The sequence below is a fragment of the Palaemon carinicauda genome, chromosome 38 (assembly GCF_036898095.1).
Source record: "Palaemon carinicauda isolate YSFRI2023 chromosome 38, ASM3689809v2, whole genome shotgun sequence".
NCBI lineage: Eukaryota > Metazoa > Arthropoda > Malacostraca > Decapoda > Palaemonidae > Palaemon > Palaemon carinicauda.
In genome coordinates this window covers 9,657,278-9,679,610 of record NC_090762.1, presented here as the reverse complement: position 1 = coordinate 9,679,610, position 22,333 = coordinate 9,657,278, and the positions used below count along the sequence as shown (strand labels likewise).

Here is a 22,333-nt window from a genome sequence, read left to right as displayed (position 1 = left end):
TATTAAATTTTATTAATAAAATTTTGTCTATTTCTATAAATCTCCCATAATGTTCATATCATTGACTCCCAGACTCTGATAGTGATGGTATGCCAGGAAAGGAAAGACATAAGTCATTTAAAAGTGAAAGTAGTACAAAATAATTAAAATTCTAGACTCATCTGGTCTATATAAATGCTAACAAAACATCTCAAAATAGTTTGAAAAACATGTCTCCAGAATGTTTTGTTAATCTATTTAAAATACAGGACATTAGATTGTGCCTAAAAGATACTTTTAATTATTTATTTGAATACACTTCACATTCTCATAGATAAGATAATTAAAAATTGATCAAATTAAAAATTTATTAGACCACATCCCCAGCAGCCACCATGCAGCCTACAGCCCAGCAATTGATAAGCAAACCAGGATTCTTTAAGTTATAGATTAGAGAAAAATGATTTGGTACACCATTGAGCTGGCACTAAAATTCTTTCCATAAAAAGATTGCTGCAAAAATTAAGGGATGTAGCTGAAACTTTTCAATAACAAAACATTGCATTTTTGGACAGAAGATGATTTGGGACCCTAACTCTTCCCTGTGAAGCATCTGCTATCTGAGAAACAATTTCCTTAAACAATCCATGCAATAACTGCTAACAAATCAAGAGGAAGACATCTTAAAATGCTCTAAAATCTAACAATATAGAGGACCTCTATGTCTAGCCAATGTGACTGAGAAACTGAAATAAGGAGACTGGCTAAATGTTTTATCACTTTAGTAGAGGCATATGTCTCTTAAGAGGGAGAAAATATGAGTAAATGTTGATTAAACCAAGCTTCTAGAGAAGAAGCATTATGAATATCAAGGGAGGTTTATATAAATAAAAGACATTAATGAATAAAAATTAATTATAAATTATATTTAAAAAAATAAATCCCTTACATAATTGCTATCAATAACTAGATTAACTCAATACTGTACTTCACTAGAGGGATAGGCCTGTTTCAATGACAGAAAACCGAAAATTTATCCAGCTTCTACAGAGAAAAACTATGAACGTCAGAGGAGTTTAAAAGAAACAATAAATTAAACATGTAAGTATAAGTTATAAATGTAGAAGGGATGACATTTTGAGGTCATAAGATTATCTTACCTGTCAGTGAACTATCTGTGTCTGCCTTTATATGGTAATAGAAAGTAAGGCACATACTTTTTTCTACACTGAGGTTTGTTAATGTAAGTGTGCGGGTAATGGCAGAACTCTTCCCCTTCAAAACAAACATGTAACCTGTATCAGTAAGAAAATATCCATTTTAGTCATTCTTGTTTGCTACATTTACTTACTAGAAATAATACAAAAATTTGAAATTACTTGCTGTGATATAAAAATACAGTTTTCATTTCACAAACCTGATTTTGCCATATAACCCATTAATCATACATAAATTTCACATTAATGCTTTCAGATGACCCCAGCCTCAACTATCATTTGCCTACAAGACAAGCCTACAAGACAAATGAAGACTTAAATTTTTGAAAAGCTATTTTCAGTATCTGTTCTAATACAGTTTTCACACATTACAGTTTTTGCTCTTCTTTCTTGAACAACTACAATTAAAAAATATGTAAAAATACTAAAATATTTCCAACAGGAGTTAAGAGAATTTTCCTACAGAGTAAAAGAAATAAGAAAAAGTAAACTATTACATGAACTTATAATCCATATGATGAGAATAGATGTTTCAGTAAGTGATCAAACTAAGGTATCAGGATATAATTAGTGGCCCTGGTTGGAATTACCCTTCACTTCAAACCATACTCTACTTTTTAACTCTTTTACCCCCAAAGGACGTACTGGTATGTTTCACAAAACTCATCCCTTTACCACCATGGACGTACCGGTACGTCCTTGCAAAAAACTGCTAAAAAACTGCTTTCTGGGCTCGAACCTGTGCCGCCCAGTGAATAAGCTCCATTTTAGCACTTATTCTTAGGTAATTTACTGCTAAATATACCAGAGAAAAAATGTAAAGGAGTGCTAGGTTAACTAGCTCGCTCACCTATTGGTGTCGGTATAAAATTGGGCGTATATTCCAGAGGTCCCGCACTATTTAGATTAATCCACGACAGAGAACCCCAATAGAGGAGAGCCGTTCAACCTCACTCGGTACTACTACAATGCATCCGCTCAGAACCCAACTCCTTTTAGCACAACGTTCAAAGTAACCCGCTTTTTTCTGGTGCTCTCGTTTTTGGATATTTTCTAGTGAATTATGGCTTCTTCGTCGGTTTCCCAGGAGACACCGTCTAAGTTAAGTACCAAGCTGGATTTTACTGTGTTTTGAGCAACCTAGATCGTTTAATATTTATATTATAGGAGTTATTCTCTTCGTTCATACCGATCTTGCTTGATTTCACTACAGTTGGTACTCCTGTTTTTGAGAGCTTTTAATTTTCACTTGCGGTGTTACTATGTGTATTATTTTTATTATCAAATATTATTTGTTATTGTGAATATTCATTATTTAGCGTTTAGAATCCTCGTGGTTCAATTTTTGGGCCGATATCATTTACGTATCGCTATGGCTGCCGACCGTGCTAAGGCGGCAATGTTATTTTAGCCATCAGGTGTGTCTTTTGTGATTTAATTATTTATGTTGCATGCCTTGCCCAAAAATTTTCTATGTGTTTATTCATATATTTAACGCTATTATTATTATTATAATGAATATTTGTGCCATTACTCCGTTTGATCTGTCTGGTTGGGGATCGTCAGTTGGTAGCCCTGCTGCCTCATATCACGTGATCCTCCCCCACGCTCCCCCTCTAGCTAGGTGGGAGGCTAGGCTTCTCCCCCCTCCACTAAGGGACCGTTGCCTTCCCTCCTTTTAGAGGGGGTAGTTAAGTGTTTATGGACTTTGTCCTCCGGGTGGCCCGGCGGTTTAGTCTCTGTCTAGTCTGGTTGGCCACCGGTCTACAGAGTTGGATCCCGGTGTACCCTATTTTATATTCACTTTTCATTCTGGCTTATGTTATACGAAACCCTCCGGGTTCGATTGGCAGTTCTTAGTTACAGTTCCGCCCCCCTATTATTTTATAACATTTCCTATGATGATTATATATGACAGATCACTACCCCGGAGTCCCTAAAGGAATTGGTATTGAATATACCTTTATTTCCCGGCCCGGGGTCTACCCCACCCTGGGAAATCAGACACTATGTGTCTTAATTCCTTGTTATTGCATCCTTTTTTATGCTCCCGGCTTGACCGGAATGGATGGTTATACTTTAGTTTCAAGTTAGACTTATGTTTAGGCCCGGGACCTCCGGTCCCACCCCTATGTAAGACTATTACAGTTAAGCTCTAACCTTGCGTTAGACCTATGTTAGGCCCGGGTCCTCCGGACCCGCCCCTATTAAAAAAAAAAAAAAAAAAAAAAAAAAAAAAAAAAAAAAAAAAAAAAAAAATTTCAAATTTAAAAAAAAAAAAAAAAAAAAAAAAAAGTACAGTTAAGCTCTAATCTTGTGTTAGACCTATGTTAGGCCCGGGTCCTCCGGACCCGCCCCTACTTAAAGACTAGTACAGTTAAGCTCTAATCTAGTGTTAGACCTATGTTAGGCCCGCTACTTAAAAGAATAGTACAGTTAAGCTCTATTCTTGTGTTAGACCTATGTTAGGCCACTTACAGAATAGTACAGTTAAGCTCTAATCTTGTGTTAGACCTATGTTAGGCCCGGGTCCTCCAGACCCGCCCCTACTTAAGAGAATTACAGTTTCTCATATACTATTCTTTTTACAGATGGTGCATTGTCTGACACCGGCCTGTGCAGCTGTTCTGCACCAGCCTTGTGGCCATTCCGTCTGCCGATCTCACGCCCCTTGTGGGGTTCAACTGGAAGACGTTGTGGTATGGCACCCGGATAACTGTGTGATTTGCTTCGACCTCATCACTACCCTTGGATCTGACTCGGTGAGTCCCGTTGGCTATATTGCCTTCTTATTTTATTTACTATTAGTAAGATATCTATGGTCTTGAAGGACCATTGGGAGTCTCCCTTTTATAATTCCCACTATTATTTCAGGCATCCCCGGAGCAAAAGTCTGCGGCTCGGGCCACACTGAAGGTGTGGGTTGGTGGGTTTGCCCGGAATGTAAAGTCTAAGCGGCCGTACGTCCTATCTGAGGACTACTGCACCATGGTTTACCCCAACGCCAAGTCTTCAGCTGCTGTGGCTAGGCATGTGGCAGCTCCCATCATTGCCCACATTGATGCCACTATAACGGGTCTCATCGACCCAGAGCAAGATCCATCGGACGCCCACGGAGGTCTGGAGGACAATGTTGCCTCCATGAACCTGGACGTCGAACCAATGTTGCTAGACGAGCCGGATACAGGTAGGGTGGTAAGTGAGGCAGGTGTGTCCGGCGCTGAGATTCCTATCCTCAGCCCCGCTCTTTCTTCTTCTTCTGATCGCTCTTCCTTTCTTGGATTTTCTGGGGACCGTGATTCGTCTCAACGTTCATACCCGGTTCCCCCTAAGGATAAGTCTACTTCAAGGACCTTACCCAAAGCTCGCAAGCCTCACAAGACTTCTCATGGCTCTAAACATGGTACGAACCCGTCTTCAAAGACCTCTGGTTCCTCCTCTAAGTCTCACGACCCGGGAGTTCCTTCCGCCCCTCCTGCTGCTAGCCCGGGCCTTTCCGAATCAGCTATGCTTCGCATCGTGTCGGAGATGCAGGCAAAGTTGGTTTCGGAGATGCAGTCGAGGATGGACACGATGTTCTCTAACTTCGGTCAGAGAATTGGGGCTTTAGAGCAAGGAGCTCCGGAGAGAGTCCAAAGCTCTCTCATACCGGATGCCTCTAAGCTCCCGCCGTTTGCCAAGAACAACCCCTGGCGGATGGCTCTTCATTCCCCGTTCTCAGACGGAATGTTGACTCTGGAGGGCCTTGGCACTCGTCCTCTAGAGGACTTTGAATTCTTTCCTCCGGGTCTGGCATTTCCATTTCATGGTTATGCCAGACTTACCGAGGAAGCTTTAGTCCGATTAGACAAGGTCCCCAAAGAGACGGTCATCTTCCCGAAGGAGCAAGCCCAATCTGTTTGGGCCAGATTTTTGAATGACATCGGCTGCACTAACACCATGCTGACGCCTTATAAAAGCTCCTTTACGATGTTCTTAATGGACAAGACCACCTTAACTCCATGCGTCAATAAGGTGGCAGAGCTTGCCTTTCAATATGCTCTGGAGGAGAAGCCCTTGCCTCCCATCCGAGAGGTGGATCCAATCTCCCTCCTTCTTCCCTCAGGTATTGAGTGTTGGGACAACGTCCATACCACCTTTACCTCCGGCAAGCTTGCAGCAGACTGTGCCTCAGTCTTGTTTAGTGAGAAGCTTCCCCGTCTCCCGGAATCCCTCATTAAACAGGAATATGATTCCCGCCTACGTGTGGGCCGTACTCTAAACCTGGCCACATCCACGGAGTCGATAGCCTTGACTTACGATACGGAGAGTATTTTTAAGTCTCTCAACAAGGCTACGTTACAGTCTTTGTATTATGACTTGTATGACTTCGCTACTGCTAAACGCAGATGTCGCAAGCATGTTCTAGCTGAGGCGACGATTAGGCATGAACCTAATAAACTCATCCGGTCCTCCTGTTGGGGTTCAAATCTCTTCCCCGAGGATCTCGTAGAGGAAGTCTTGGCGGAGGCCACTAGGGTTAATCAGAGCCTTAAAGCCCGTTGGGGTTTGACCCCTAAACGCAAGTATGACCCCGCAAATTATCAAGCCCGGGGTAGGAAGAAGCTTAGACCATATACCTCCACCCAGTTCAGGCAACAACAGAGTGCTTCATCCAACTTCCGGCTGCCTCTTCCTCCATCTTCTGTTGCCCCTGCACAGCCTTCCACCTCTCGGGCTCCTTCGGATGACTATGTCACCGTTCTGCTACCTAAGAATCAGCTTTCTGGTGCCTCCGCCACTTCCCCTGCCTTTAACCAGTCCTACGAGGCTCATAGCTCTTCCCAGAGTTATGGTAGAGGTAGAGGCTACCACCGTGGCTCTAACCAGAACAAAGGCAGGGGAAGAGCCTTTCGCAGAGGAAAGAACTTCCGAGGCGGACGTGGAGGCAACTCCTCAAACCAATACTGAGGTACAGCAGGTAGGGGGGAGGCTCTATGCCTTCCGCAACAAATGGAGGTTCAGTCCTTGGGCGTTCAGTATCATCTCCAAGGGACTAGGGTGGAGTTGGATTCAAGGACCTCCTCCTCCGAACAAATTTCGTCAACATTCCACTCCGGATCTGGTCGAATTTGTCCTGGATCTTTTACAAAGGAACGCCATACAAGAAACGAAACATCTGAAGTTTCAAGGTCGGCTGTTCAGTGTCCCGAAGAAGGATTCAGACAAGAGAAGAGTGATTCTAGATCTATCCCTTCTCAACTTGTCCATTCAATGCGACAAGTTTCGAATGCTTACCGTCTCGCAGGTGCGGACCTTACTTCCCCGTGGGGCCGTCACCACCTCTATCGATCTTACAGACGCCTACTATCACGTCCCGATAGCGAGACACTTCCGTCCGTACCTAGGCTTTCGCTTAGGGGACAAAAGTTACTCCTTCAAGGTGATGCCTTTCGGGCTCAACATTGCCCCAAGGATCTTCACAAAGATAGCAGAAGTCGCTGTTCAGGAACTCAGGAATCAAGGGATTCAAGTAGTAGCCTATCTGGACGACTGGCTCATTTGGTCAGACACCTCCCAAAATTGCCTAAAAGCCACTCACAAAGTCATCCATTATCTTCAATCTCTAGGCTTCCAGATCAACTTCAAGAAGTCCCGTCTTCTTCCAAAATCGAAGTTCCAATGGCTCGGCCTGCTATGGGATCTTATATCTCATACTCTGTGTCTTCCCAGACCCAAGAGGTTAGAGATTGCAAGGAACACCAAACGCTTTCTCAAAGACAAAGTAAGTTCCAGACGACTCCAAGAGAAGATTCTGGGGTCCCTTCAGTTTGCCTCAGTGACGGATCTTCTTCTGAAGGCAAAATTGAAAGATATCAATCGTGTCTGGCGTTCGAGGGCGAACCGGAAGCTCCGGGACAGGAAAGTCCGCCTTCCTCCCATTCTACGGGAAAGACTTCTTCCTTGGACAAGAGCAAACAGTCTGTCAAAGTCAGTTCCCCTTCGATTTCCGCCTCCGGAATTAATCATTCACACAGACGCATCCCTATTAGGTTGGGGCGGCTATTCTCAGCTCAAGAAAGTTCAAGGTCTTTGGACTCCCTTGTTCCGCCATTTTCACATCAATGTGCTAGAGGCCATGGCAGTTCTTCTAACCCTGAAACGTCTCGCTCTTCCCAAGAAACAACACCTTCGTCTGGTCCTCGACAGCGAAGTGGTGGTCCGCTGCCTCAACAGAGGCGGGTCAAAGTCAGGGCCTCTGAACCATGTTCTAGTAGCCATATTCTCCCTAGCAGCCTTGAACCGTTGGCATCTTTCAGCTGTCCACCTGGCGGGAGTCCGGAATGTAGTGGCAGACGCCCTGTCCCGGACCTCCCCTCTAGAATCGGAATGGTCACTCGATCTAAAGTCATTTCGGTGGATTCTCTCTCAGGTTCCTGGTCTCCAAGTGGACCTCTTCGCCACGGAATCCAACCACAAATTGAGAGTATATGTGGCTCCCAATCTAGATCCTCAGGCTTACGCCACAGACGCCATGTCACAGAATTGGGACAACTGGGAAAAGATTTATCTCTTTCCCCCGGTGAATCTTTTGCTGAAAGTTCTAGACAAACTGAGATCCTTCAAGGGACAAGTAGCCTTGGTCGCACCCAACTGGCCCAAGAGCAACTGGTATCCTCTCCTGCGGGAGTTGAGATTATACCCTCGCCCGATACCCAATCCGGTTCTGTCTCAGATAGTACAAACGCGCGTTGTTTACGCTTTCTCAAACATTCAGAGCGCCCTAACTTTATGGACTTTATGAAGTTTGCGGCTATGCATGGTGCCAATATTGATCCTCAAAACACCTTGTTCCTAGAATCGGATAAACGGGATTCCACCATCCGTCAGTATGACTCTGCAGTTAAAAAGTTGGCAAAATTTTTAATAGACTCAGACGTGAACTGTATGAACTTGAACCTTACAGTCACTTTCTTTAGATCTTTATTAGAATCAGGTCTGGCAGCCAATACTATCACCACTATTAAATCGGCTCTGAAAAAGATTTTCCTAGTGGGTTTTAACATAGACTTAACCGACTCTTTGTTAGCTTCAATTCCGAAAGCTTGTGCCAGACTGAAACCGGTTACTCGTCCTACCCCGGTGACCTGGTTCCTTAATGACGTACTCAAATTGGCTTCTGATACCATTAACAGTTCTTGTGGTTACATGCCCCTTCTCAGGAAAACACTTTTCTTAGTGAGCTTGGCTTCCGGGGCAAGAATTTCTGAATTGGCAGCCTTGTCGAGAGACCCGGGTCATATTGACTTTCTGCCTTCAGGAGAGGTCCTTCTTTCTCCTAACAAATTCTTTTTGGCTAAGAATGAAGACCCTCAAAACAGATGGACCTCCTGGAAAATTGTTCCCCTCACGCAAGATCCGTCGCTGTGCCCTGTCACTACTCTTAGGTCTTATCTATCCCGGACCTCCTCTAACTCCTCGGGGCCTCTATTCGTTAGAGAACAAGGCGGTACCATTACTATTAAAGGGATCAGGCAACAAATTTTGTATTTTATTAAACAAGCTAACCCTGACTCTTTTCCTCTTGCACATGATATCAGGGCGGTTGCCACCTCGGTGAACTTCTTTCACCACATGAATTTTACTGACCTTTCCAGGTATACAGGGTGGAAATCACCGTCAGTGTTCAAGAAACACTACCTTAAACATTTGGAAGCCCTAAAATTTTCTACAGTAGCCGCAGGGAGCGTAGTTACTCACGAGTAACTCACAGGTTAATGCCTTGACTCTTTATCTCTCCCTCTTACCTGCCTCATTTATACCCTATTGTATTCGTTGGTCGCGCACCTGAATACTGTTATTATATTTGTAAATTTTATGCTCCTGAGTATCTGTATATATTATCACTCACGGCATTATTATTCCTACCTTGTTGGATTTATGTTCATATTTAAGATACCCTTATAATTGTTTTTTGGTACTCATCTCTGATTAAAGCATCCTGTTTTTCTCTTACGCTTATGTTTTTTCCTTTATTTTGCAAGTTTGGTGACATTTTTCTCTTGTATAGATTCACTGGGCGGCACAGGTTCGAGCCCAGAAAAGGGATTTTGACGTAGGAAAAATCTATTTCTGGGCGAAGGACCTGTGCCGCCCAGTGAACCCTCCCAGCTCCTCTCCCTTGGAGTCCCCAAACTTTGGGTGCTAAGGAGTTGGGTTCTGAGCGGATGCATTGTAGTAGTACCGAGTGAGGTTGAACGGCTCTCCTCTATTGGGGTTCTCTGTCGTGGATTAATCTAAATAGTGCGGGACCTCTGGAATATACGCCCAATTTTATACCGACACCAATAGGTGAGCGAGCTAGTTAACCTAGCACTCCTTTACATTTTTTCTCTGGTATATTTAGCAGTAAATTACCTAAGAATAAGTGCTAAAATGGAGCTTATTCACTGGGCGGCACAGGTCCTTCGCCCAGAAATAGATTTTTCCTACGTCAAAATCCCTTATTTAAAATTTTTTTTGTATATTTTTGATAATTTTTTGAGAAACTTCAGGCATTTTCCAAAAGAATGAGACCAACCTGACCTCTCTATGACGAAAATTAAGGCTGTTAGAGCAATTTAAAAAAATATACTGCAAAATGTGCTTGAAAAAAATAACCCCTGGGGGTTTAGGGTTGGAAAGTTCCAAATAGCCTGGGGGTAAAAGGGTTAAGTTAAACAGGAAGATGCATATTTTATCTACAAAATGCCTTCTATGGATGATAAGGAATTTACTAAAACTTTTCTGATATTGTTTTATATTCAATAAAGAATTTGCTAAGATACCCTAATCTATGCATCAATACGAATCCCATGTACGAGTCATCAATATGGTATATAAAAACTAATTAAAACTTGCCTATCTATAAATCAGGATGGTAAATTGTCAACAAGATATAATACAAGAAATCAGAAGTTATTAACCCTTTTACCCCAAAAGGACGTACTGGTACGTTTCACAAAAGCCATCCCTTTACCCCCATGGACGTACTGGTACGCCCTTGCAAAAAAATGCTATAAAATTGTTTTTTTTATATTTTTGATAATTTTTTGAGAAAATTCAGGCATTTCCCAAGAGAATGAGACCAACCTGACCTCTCTATGACAAAAATATATACTGCAAAATGTGATGGGAAAAAAATAACCCCTTGGGGGTTAAGGGTTGGAAATTTCCAAATAGCCTGGGGGTAAAAGGGTTAAACAAACTATTTAACATCACTGACCTTCTTCAGTGAGAGTTGTGTGATCTGAAAGACCAGCATATCCCTTGGACAATATCCATCCACCATCACCATCAGAGTCATGTAGTCCACAGTTGAGGCTTTCCTCGAAAGTGCAAGTACTTGTATTTGTTCCTAAGGTTCCAATGTTTTCTGAAAACACAATTGATTAAAAATTAACGTCGATATAACCGAGTTTCCGGAGAAAAGCAATATGACCATCAGTAGTGGTCCTTAGAAATAATAGAAAATACTTACATTTTTGTCAATATATATAAATAGATGAATCGAGTCTCACAGCTTAAGATACGTAATCTTATATTATATCAAAACTTTGATTTTCTTAGGTTTGGTTAATTAATGGCAAAAAAATCAGTTGGAAAGAAATCAAAGACGATATTTTCACTTTAAGGGTAGACGTCGACATTCAATACGCTACAATAGAGAAGCAATATGGAAGCCAGGAGAGGTTTCTAGAAATAAACACATTACAATGCTTGCTAAATGGAATTTCCTTCGGTATCTAAACATTCAAATATCACAAGTAACAGCTAACCAAAAAGAGTCCTTCAAGATTTCTGGACAAAGAACTGTATATGTCTAGTATCCTAATTCTAAAAAAAAAAAGAATCGAAAGCTCTATGATTTTACATTGAAAACTTCTTTGAATTTTTACTTCATAATTAATTACAATTCACAGGTCATAATGTATATAATACTACTGTAATTAACATTATTTCTATGAAACCCCCCTGATTTCTATAATGGATCTCAAAGTCTGGTTTAATACTGACATTTAGCCTAAAATATTAAATTTCCCATTTTCTTTCCTTTCATTAGACTTAGACCTCTAGTACACTATTGTGACAATCTAGCAGTTGATGATAATAACCTCAGGTTGGGTACACCACAGATCTTTTGTCTTTTCAGTTCCCTCATCAACCTCACATTTGTTAGTAGGCCGTTTCAACCGCCTCTTGATTGTGGTGTTTTGTGTGATTTAAGTTTCTAGCAATTCTGGATTTTTCCCTGAACTAAAATTTACTTTTCCTTTACATTTGGAACTTTTAATCTGGTCAGCAACCATTAGAGCATACTTTTATAAAAAGGAACGGTAAGGCCTTCACATTCCTCACAACGATTATCTAAATCACAATACTGGGCCCACACCACCACACAAAACACAAAGAGAACGAGGATGTTGATCGCACAGAAATAAATCCTATGAACAATCTACACAGTAATTACTAAAAAATCCAGGAAAACACATCCCTTATAATCACTATAAACCTAAATAACACTTATAAATGCTTCATAAAATGGAGGTAGTTTAACACAGTTTCGACTTACCAAGCACAGGTTAACAAGAAGAATGAAAGATAAAAAGAAAAGCAAGTACAGTACAGTGTACTGATGCTGAGGTTATTTTTATTAACTACAAGATTGTCTCATTATTGAACTAGAAGCCACAGCCTATTGAAAGAAAACAAAATAAGAAATTTTTAGTTTTGGGGTTAACGTTGATGTAAGCCAAGCTTCAAGAGAGAGGCAATATGAACATTAGGGGAGATTCATAGAAATAATAAGAGATGTCTTTTGGATTTATCAATAATTCCTTTGAGGGTTGTTCAAGGGAGTTATTGCTATGCAATCACGATACTTCTTCCTTTTATGTCTCCTGCTGGGGACAATATCATGATTTACATAATCGTTGTAAAGCATGTGATTCGCTTTCTTTTCTTATCATCAAGTAATATGTTCAGGTGGTAGCTTCCAACTTTAGGAGATCTAAACCATAAAAGGAAATTACATTTAGTTCAGAGGAAAATCCAGTAAAGATTAGGCTTGTTGATCACAGTGGGGATAATGATGATAATGCCTCTTCTGCTATTAACAAGCTTTTGGGCTTTGATGGTAATGAGGTTTATAAGCTTTTCCCAACTTTTGCTTTGCTTTTTAAATCTAAGAAGATCAAGAGGGTCTAGAGCACCAGTCAGTAAGGGTTCAGATGGTGGTGCAAAGCTCTATACAAGTCGATGGCTTCTCTAGGAACCTTGCCTTCTTGAGTTATTTCAGGTACTTCTATTGCAAAACTATCACAAATCATTTTTATCCAATCTGCTCTTTACAACAAGAGTTGGTAGCCTGGAGCATTATATCATCTCTCTGCTCACTGAAGGAGGTGCTCTATGATCAACCATCTTATACCTTTATTAATGGCGCAAAATATCGTAGTTCCTGTAGATCAGAATGCACCAATATCAGATAAAACCTTCAGTGCGAGATGAGCAGTTGCATCATGGTTCAGATGGCAGTGAGCATCGGTCTAATGTAGGCTCGGTAACTAGCACATCTTGTGCTTTCCCTAGTGGTGTTCACGTAGGTGCTAGTATCTGAACTGCTGAAACAAGTACCTTGCCTAGCGCAGGTGCAAAGCTACAATATGAAGTAAACAAAGGGAAAATCCCTGTCGTTACCTTTTTAGAGGATTCACCAGGCAAGGAAGATGAAAATGAGGATAATAAGGAAGAAGAACTCTGATGAGGTATTTTCTTTTCAATTTTTAAAAAAACCTATTTATTAAAGGTATCCAAATAAGTAACTTAAGTTCATTTCTGATACTGCTTATTCTTCTGATTCCTCTCTCAATTCTTCCTTAACTACTTTAGATCCTTCTGTAGCGAAACCCCTGGATTTCCACATTCCTAGTGTCCGTTTTAGACAACTAGATTGGCAGACACAAGACCATGGTCTGGATCCTAATATCATTCCACTCACTAAATTAAGTGGACTTAAGTGCCTGAAACAAATACAGTAGTAATTATATTCAAATGTGAACTATAGGCTTACCTGGGCAGACTGAGTCAGTGAATGTGATATCATCTATAGCAATATTGGACAGAGGATTGCTTCCTTGGGTTCCTACTATCTTAATAACGTAGGTTGTAGATGCACTAAGCCCAATGAATGCTTCCATCCAACTAGATGTCTAAATATATAAAAAATTAATTAATGATTCAATCTAAATCTTTTATAAGCTGGTATTGCAAAATAATTTAGTGTAAATTAAAGTTCTGTATTTGAATTCTCAGGCCATAATAGCTTGCCAAGAACTTAATTTTGTGCTTTTGGTATTGCATCAGCACACAAATATATCTTCTAAATTTCTCCCCTGACCCCAAAGATTATTGAAATATTCGAAGGTAATACCAAAGGATTGAACTCTCAACCTAAAATGTTCTTCATTACAAAGGTTATCACAAACAGAACAACAATTTCCAAGAGTAAACAAATTACACAAGGCAAAAAAGCAATCCTACAATAGAGTACAATGCTCATTGCAATTACTATTGAGTGTCATAATAAATCAAAGTTATACAGTATCAAATTAAGGCTAGCCCTGAGACAGTCAGAAAACCCAACTCCAAATAGTGGTTTAAGTGAATTTCTGAGCAAAATTAAGAGAGTGAGTACTTTGAGTAAATTGAATACAAGAGAAACCCCAAAAATTACAATTTGAAATGTTAAGTGATTTATAGCTCTAAGGATTTAGCCTTCTGGTTGGCAAGTAACAGAACTGACAGCACTTGGATAGTTAATACTCATTTACTAGTGAGCATAACTCTTCATTATATCAATATACGGTAATTCATTTGGAATTAATTCTCAGACAAATGAATGAGTTTTATTTTACAGGATTACTTATTGCCTTTCAAAATGAGATAGGAAACTACACAAAGAATTAAACAACCTCAAATAAATTAGTTACAATCACATACTATAGTACCCATGTTCATAAATGAATAATTTATGAAAGTATAACTAAAGGAACAAGTTCAGTTTGGCCAAACTTTATCTTATTATTTATTATGCTATCTTAAACAGAGCAAAATGAAGGCATATTTGTTTTATAACATGATTTCCATAATTCTCTCTATATTGAACCTTTCCCTCTACACCTAAAGAACCAAGTAACTTATGACTTTCCTCACCTGAAAGCCCTGACGAGTCCAGATAGTTGTCTCTACACCTCCAAAGTTTTGTATAATACTTAAATCTTTTACACCTGATCCATCCATATGGTACCACCATCGCATGCAAGTCATCTGTGTAAAAGAAATTTGTTCATGAAAATTATTGTGTTCTGGAAATTTAAAAAATGGTACCTTATCAGAGCTGTAAAACAACTGCTACTATCATTTTCAATTAGATACCACACAAACACAATCAAGTGCACAGTCGTCAAATTTACACTTGGGTAATGCATCTGGCCATATCTCTGAGTCTCGCACTTCTCAAAGCAAGAATCCTTGGGCTCCATACAATCTTTAAATATAACTAAAAAAATTTAGCTTGATTACTGTACTCACCTTACTCTTAGATGTTATACTAATGCTTAAACGTTGAGCTTGTGAAAATTCTTTTTAAGAAATTTATCAGACCCTCTTTCTACTTACTTTCAAAATTTCATAGTGAATAATTTCTTTATTATCATTTATTTCCCATTACACTTCAATGATTATGTCTATGCATGTTGAACTTATGTTAATTAATTAACCCTATCATCTCTCCATCCTTCACTAAAAACACGCACTGTACCTGCGTTGGAAGAATCTCGGGGCTTATCAGAGAGGCAGTTCCTTGTAGAGCCTTTTTCATTGGTGTTATACTCATGTAATATCCATCACCTGCAAAATTACAAATAATTCTTGTTACCACCCTATAAAAAAGAATACTATATGGAAAGAAATTATATTAGGAGACTTTTAACATAAGGTAATTAAAGCAAGCATTTCCAACTGCAAGAGAGAACTAGTAGATTTCCCTGTGGAATTTAAAATTGGGAAAAAGTTATTATTCAAAGCCATTCAAGTATGAAGAAATCTATGAAATAAATATTTCCACTGTATTCTCTATTTACCTATAATTTTTTGAAAAATATTTCCATATATAAAGCAATCAGTCATGATTGAACTTCAAGATAATTTATACATGCATTAGGATAGGGGTGATATGTAAGAAGAAAAGTACAAAGAGATGAAAACATTTTTATAAAACAATCCAAAAACTGTTATAATGAACACTGGGTAGTTCTTTAGCATACATGAATTTATTACAACAAATCTGTAATAATACATTCTGTTTATAAATGATGAATATATGAGATATCATGTTATATCCTACATACACCGATTATAAATATATTAATCTATATTCCAAACATGCTAAATTAATTATACAATACAATGATAGTTTTAAAAGGAAAAACAGAATTTTCATACTAGAACTTTTTACTATATACTCACTTGATGTTCATATAGCTTCCTCTGCAGAAACTCGGTTTAATCAACATATACCAGTAAAATTCTAAAATTTCTAAAATTTTCCCTTTTTCTTTCCTCTAAATAAACACATATCCTTAATAAAGAAAAGAATATTTCAGTAATAAGAGGTAACTGATGCATCAGAGTCCTTTGTCTTGTACCTCAGTTTCAGAGTTGATACCAAGAGGCCCAGGGGGAGGAGTGTGGGCATATATATGAAACTCAGGTGAGTAGGCCTATAGATATAGGAAATTTTATTTATTAATATTCCTTTTTTCCATTAACCCTTTTACCCCCAGGCTCTTTGGAAATTTCCAACCCTTAACCCCCAAGGGGTTATTTTTTTCCCAGCACATTTTGCAGTATATTTTTTTTTTTAAATTGCTCTAACAGTCTTAATTTTTGTCATAGAGAGGTCAGGTTGGTCTCATTCTCTTGGAAAATGCCTGATTTTTTTCAAAACAATATAAAAAATCTGAAAAAAAAAATATATATATTTTTTTTGCAAGGACGTACTGTTACGTCCATGGGGGTAAAGGGATGGGTTTTGTGAAACGTATCAGTGCGTCCTTTGGGGGTAAAAGGCTTAACCTCCCCTGATTCATATTGCTGACTCCCCAACTCTGCTATAAGTGAGATGCCAGTAAAGGAATGAGATAGGTTAACTTTCATTACCAGTAATATAACATAGTTTAGAATTACTAGACAGTCTAAATTACTTTAAACAAACCATCAAAAAATTCTGTATGAAATAAAGGACTCCAGATTGATTTCTAAAGCTATATAAAATATCAACCTTAACGTATCCGTAAATGATAGTTCTTGATCTAAATAATACTTTAGAGTGGTACTAAAACAATTTTTAAAAGAAAATACCACACACTCATACATAGGAGTTATAAATCAACTACTCTTAAAATAATTAGACTACAGCTCAGCAGATAGTATGGAACCTAGAGCCTAGCAATCTTCATAAGCAAACAAAGATCCTTTAAGATATGTTTAGCAAAACCCAACATGGTATGCCAATAAGCTGCTGCTAAAATTCTTTCCAAAGAAAGTTTTTTCTTAAAATTAGAGAAGTAGTTGCCTTTTTAATATCATGTACCTTCACTTTCCAGCCTTTGATTAGATTTGGATCTAATTCTTTGTGAGTTACTATGAACATACTAAAAAATATGAGTGATATTGCATTCTTTGGGCAAAAGGGCAATTTGGGACTCTAAACCCAAAACACAAATTAAGGACACTACCTCTAATACCTGATTTTATGTCCAAATAATACTAAACAGCTCTTACTGGAGCCTGTTGTTTGCTAAAATGCTTTTATTTTCTGAGAAGGGATGTGAAAAAAATTTAATCAATCTCAGCCTTGAAATAATTTCTGGCTCTGAAGGAAGAAAAAAGGACAGAAAATTATTGCAGTCCACTCCTGTGCTAAACTCAAGCTAATGCCAATACCAAAAGGTTTTAGGCCTGGGATTTTTAAGAAAAATATATCAACTGTTTAAAATTCAGATATTTAAAATGCTGTACAACCAGATACAAACTATAGAAAACTGACCTTACTACTGGATACATTTCAATACTCAATGATATTATAGACGTTTTAATGCTTGAAATGGACAGATCTAATCGCAGAACTATATCCATAATTGGCTGAAATTGAACGTTTCTTACCATAAAAAAGGAATCATAAAAATCTAACAGTATCCAAGCCAGACCTATTCCTTGAGAGACTCTAATCTTTGCTCTAATCAAAATAAACATTCCATGGTCTTTGATATGGAAAACTGATAGAATGTCTTTTAAAACCTAACACAGAGTCTATAGTGTTTTGAAACATGTTTCTGAGGACACAGTTCATAGTCTTCATGCAGTCAGATATACTAGGAATGCATTTGGATGAATCACCTCTGAGAATGGGAGTTTGAGCAGATTGCCTTTGTACTGTACTACCTTCTCCAACACTCCAACAACAAGTGCCAAATATCTTTGAACCATTCCCTGTGTGGCCAGAACTACTCCCTGTGTGGCGTCATACTACTGTTCGCAGGAAGCCTAAATTTGTTTAACACCTGCTGAACCACGACAAATGGTGGGAATGATAAGAAGTAGAGAATTCAGGTTCTGTGAGGATAATATGGATCTGGTAAATACAAAGTATCACTAGAATATACTAAAAGGTGCATCAAAACCACTATTTGGCCCTTGAGGAATTACGTTATGGTTTGAAATGGTTCATCACCACTAAAAGTTAGTTGATTATGTAAACTCTGAAAGAGAAGGTATATCATTATCATTGTCTTTCCCATTATAATCAACCTGCCTAATCTTCCCTGGCTTTTCCCCTGATCTAATAGTAACTTTCCCATTCGCTTAGAACTTTTAACTTAATTGATAATCATTGAAATTTACTTTTCCATGAGAGGTACTATGAGGGAAACATATTCTTCACAGTTATTCTATCACAGAATTACTTCCGACACAATGCACAAAAGGAATGCAGATTATGATCTCCTAGATACAATCCCCAAGCACACTCAGCACAATAATTGCTAACAAAACCAGGGGAAGATATCTTTAATGCACAATAACAAGCAAACAATCTAGAGAGGCCTGATCACCACTGAAAACAACTAAGAAATGAAAATACAAGACAAAGAACACTGGCACATGAGTTACCACTTACCGTTACAATGTTGTTTTCTTTACAAATGGCACATTTTTATTAGGGAAAAAAAGGGAAAATTTTAAAATTCTAAAATAATGTATGAGTAAATATCAATTAAACCAAACTTATGGCGAAGAAACAATATGAACATTAGAGGGGTTCATAGAAATAATAATATTTTAGCAAGAAAACTGAAAGGTATCACTGATACAATAACAGGATTAATATAAATTTTTTCAAACAACATTGACTTAAAAAACAGATGTTCTATAAAATTCTGCTAAGCAATTGCAGTTCATATTCTTGGGTACATTACTATCTTTTCATGTACAAAACACAGCTTAGTGGCCAAAATACCATTTTGAAAATGCTAATGAAGTATTGAAATATGTTAAGAAATAACAACTTAGCATTACAAGTAGTCTATAAATATTCATCAGAGTACCTCTCAAAAATTATCTGACAAACATATCAAACATACCTGATGTGTGATCAGCAATTGGTCCTACAAAGTGAGTACCTTTTGGGTACTTTTTTGTTGTCCACTTTAAATGACCTTCCTCATTTTTCCATTCACAGAATGTTTGTTCAGAGAAATCACAGTTGGCAATAGAGGAAGGAGCTGTGAAGATTAAGAAGGGACATCTTTAAACAAAAGCCTAACTTAGAATTTACTATAATTCTAAATAATAATGTTTAGGTGGTGAATTGCACTGTTTTACTAAAATAGTTACCTATTTATATTCTACAATAAAAAAGACATATGAAAAAAATACATCCAATTTTATGGAAGCTTGTATGTATGCTCTACATTTGAAATACAAGATCGGGTAGATGCTGGTTACGCAAATAAAAATCTGAAAAAAAATTAATTCAATTGTATGGAAGCATGTATGCATGTATGTATGATATACACTTGAAACAGAATTACAGATATACAAAAAAAGAACTAATATTCATTTGTAATAAATAGTAAGTACCTACTGTATCTCGAGTAGATAGGGTTAGGAACGAAGTGGTGAGAGTGAGAACAGGTGTAAGAAATGAGTTAGCAGCTAGAGTGGATATGAATGTGTTGAGGTGGTTTGGCCATGTTGAGAGAATGGAAAATGGCTGTCTGCTAAAGAAGGTGATGAATGCAAGAGTTGATGGGAGAAGTACAAGAGGAAGGCCAAGGTTTGGGTGGATGGATGGAGTGAAGGAAGCTCTGGGTGATAGGAGGATAGATGTGAGAGAGGCAAGAGAGCGAGCTAGAAATAGGAATGAATGGCGAGCGATTGTGACGCAGTTCCGGAAGGCCCTGCTGCTTCCTCCGATGCCTTAGATGACCGCGGAGGTAGCAGCAGTAGGGGATTCAGCATTATGAAGCTTCATCTGTGGTGGATAACGGGGGAGGGTGGGCTGTGGCACCCTAGCAGTACCAGCTGAACTCGGTTGAGTCCCTTGTTAGGCTGGGAGGAACGTAGAGAGTAGAGGTCCCCTTTTTTGTTTTTGTTTCTTTTGTTGATGTCGGCTAACCCCCAAAATTGGGGGAAGTGCCTTGGTATATGTATGTATGTATGTACCTACTGTAGTAAAGTTAATTAAGATGCTGTTACAATATTCAAACATACATTAGAAAATATGCAATTTATTTTAATTATCTTCACATCCCATATTATTTTCCTCTATTTTTATTCCATGGCACATAAAAGTTCTGTTTTGAGTGTACAGTAATGAACATTCTTGCAAAATAGATTAAACACATATTCTACTTTTGAACAACTAATATGTTTGACAATCTTTTAGTAATACTGATTGTAAAACATAATGGCTTTTATAAACATGCAAGACACCAGAAACTCTTAGAGTGAGCAAAATTTTAAAAGCAAAATTTCTTATTTCTATGCTCACCCGATGTTCATACCGCTTTTGTCTCCACTAACTTGGAATGTCGACATTACCCATAAAAGTTGAAAATTTCCTATTTTTTCTCTTTCCATTATACTAATGCCTCTAGTAATGCAATAAGACTTATCAACATTTAACAATAATGAATGCTGCACATTTTGTATCGCTCTTAAGTCTCAAAGTCTAAATAATTCCCTATTCTTTTGATGCTACTAGTCAAGAGGAGAGAACCGTAAGTATGTATATGAAAATCAGGGGAGTGCAGAGATAAGTCTAATCGTTAAAATTCCATGTCTTTCTATAAACCTCCTTGATGTTCATATTGCTGACTCCCACATTCTACAGGTGGTTGGTAGTCAATAAAGGAAAGAGATAGGGTATTTAATTTCCCTTAATCAATTAAATAGCATCCTAAACTTAACTTTACTACACAAGAATTTTGTGTATTTAACCCCCTCATTACTTTACTAATATAACAAAAAACTTAATGTGCATATATAAGGGATTTTGACGAAGGAAAAATCTATTTCTGGGCGAGAGACCTGTGCCGCCCAGTGAAATACTCCTAGAGCACTCTATTTCTAAGGAATATAACTGCTATATATTACCAGAGAAAAAAAGCATAGGAATGCCAGGTTGAACCCAGCTCACTCACCTATATAAGGTGTCGGTATAAAATACTGGGGCGTGATAATTCACAACCAGAGGTCTCGCACTATTTAGATATCTCCTCTTCAAAATCCCCGCCACAGCGAGGTGCCGTTCAACACTACTACCACTAACCCAACCCACGCCAGTGACGTCACTCCTCATAGCACCCAAGGTTTGGGGCCCATGTTGGGAGGGAAGTCAAGGGAGGGTTCACTGGGCGGCACAGGTCTCTCGCCCAGAAATAGATTTTTCCTTCGTCAAAATCCCTTTTCTGGGCTCCGACCTGTGCCGCGCAGTGAAATAGTACCAGAGAAATGGTCCCAAATCTTGGAACAATACCTGAGGAAGTAAAACAAAATCCAAAATAACAGGTAAGAGGATAGCAAGACATAGTTGATTAAGGTTCACTATGTTCAGGAGGAATCACATTCCCTGCTGCCACTGTAGCAAATATAAGGCTTCCAGAGGTTTTAAGCAGTGGCGTTTAAATACTGTTGGAGACTTCCGGCCTATAAATTTAGTAAATCCAGTGAAGTTCATAGTAATTAACTGAGGTAGCTACAGCTCATATATCATGGACGTGAGGGAGTGATGTGGGAATGATTCTAGGTAGCCCGTTAATGAAATGCAGAATCTTCTGTCTGAGTCCTTTCAGGATGATGGTTCTTCACCTTCTCTAATGGGTAAGGGCCCCGAGGACTGAACGGGAGATATGTTTAAGTAGGCTTCCAGAGTGTTTACTGGACATAAAGATGGGTCCTGCGGAAGTGGGACAATCTTCCAGGGGAACCGTCTGTCCTGGGGGTCCTCATTTTCGCTAAAAATCTTTGGCAGGGGAAAGGAGTACTTCCCCTGACGAGAGAAATTCAATATGACCTGGATCTCTAGACAAGGCTGAAAGTTCTGATATTCTGGCGCCAGAAGTCAGGTTCATTAAGAACAAGGATTTCCTAACCAATGGAATATAATGGCAAGTCTCGTTAAGAGTGTCTGAAGCCAACTTAAGTACGTCATTCAGAAACCAGGAAACTGAGCTAGGGTGAGTTGATGGTTTCAATCTGGCGCAGGTTCTCGGGATGGATGAGAAGTATGAATCTGTAAGGGCAATATTAAAGCCAATTGTAAAACCTTCAAGGCTGACTTAATTTGTGGTAATAGTACAAGTCGCTAAGTCTGATTCAAATAAAATTCTGAAGAAGGTTACTGTCAGATTCATAGTCATCGTCTCAACCTTTGAGTCCCTTAAAAACTGGCAAGTTTCATAACAGCCGAATCATACTGTCGAAGGGTGGATCCCCTCTTATCTGATTCTAAAAATAACGTATTTGAGGATCAATATCTGCACCTCTTGAGCTGC

The 22,333-nt window shown here is 38.7% G+C and overlaps 1 protein-coding gene across 1 annotated transcript in view; it reads right to left on the bottom strand.

The window, feature by feature from the left end:
* Positions 1-22,333, bottom strand: part of LOC137630052 (MAM and LDL-receptor class A domain-containing protein 1-like) — a 217,898-nt gene that overhangs the window by 36,431 nt on the left and 159,134 nt on the right. The window contains exons 60-65 of the mRNA XM_068361542.1: positions 18,917-19,057; positions 15,037-15,125; positions 14,430-14,543; positions 13,288-13,426; positions 10,441-10,590; positions 1,140-1,274 (exon numbers count right to left, since the gene is read on the bottom strand). Coding sequence (XP_068217643.1) covers positions 1,140-1,274; positions 10,441-10,590; positions 13,288-13,426; positions 14,430-14,543; positions 15,037-15,125; positions 18,917-19,057 — 768 coding nt within the window. The remainder of the gene's footprint in view (positions 1-1,139; positions 1,275-10,440; positions 10,591-13,287; positions 13,427-14,429; positions 14,544-15,036; positions 15,126-18,916; positions 19,058-22,333) is intronic.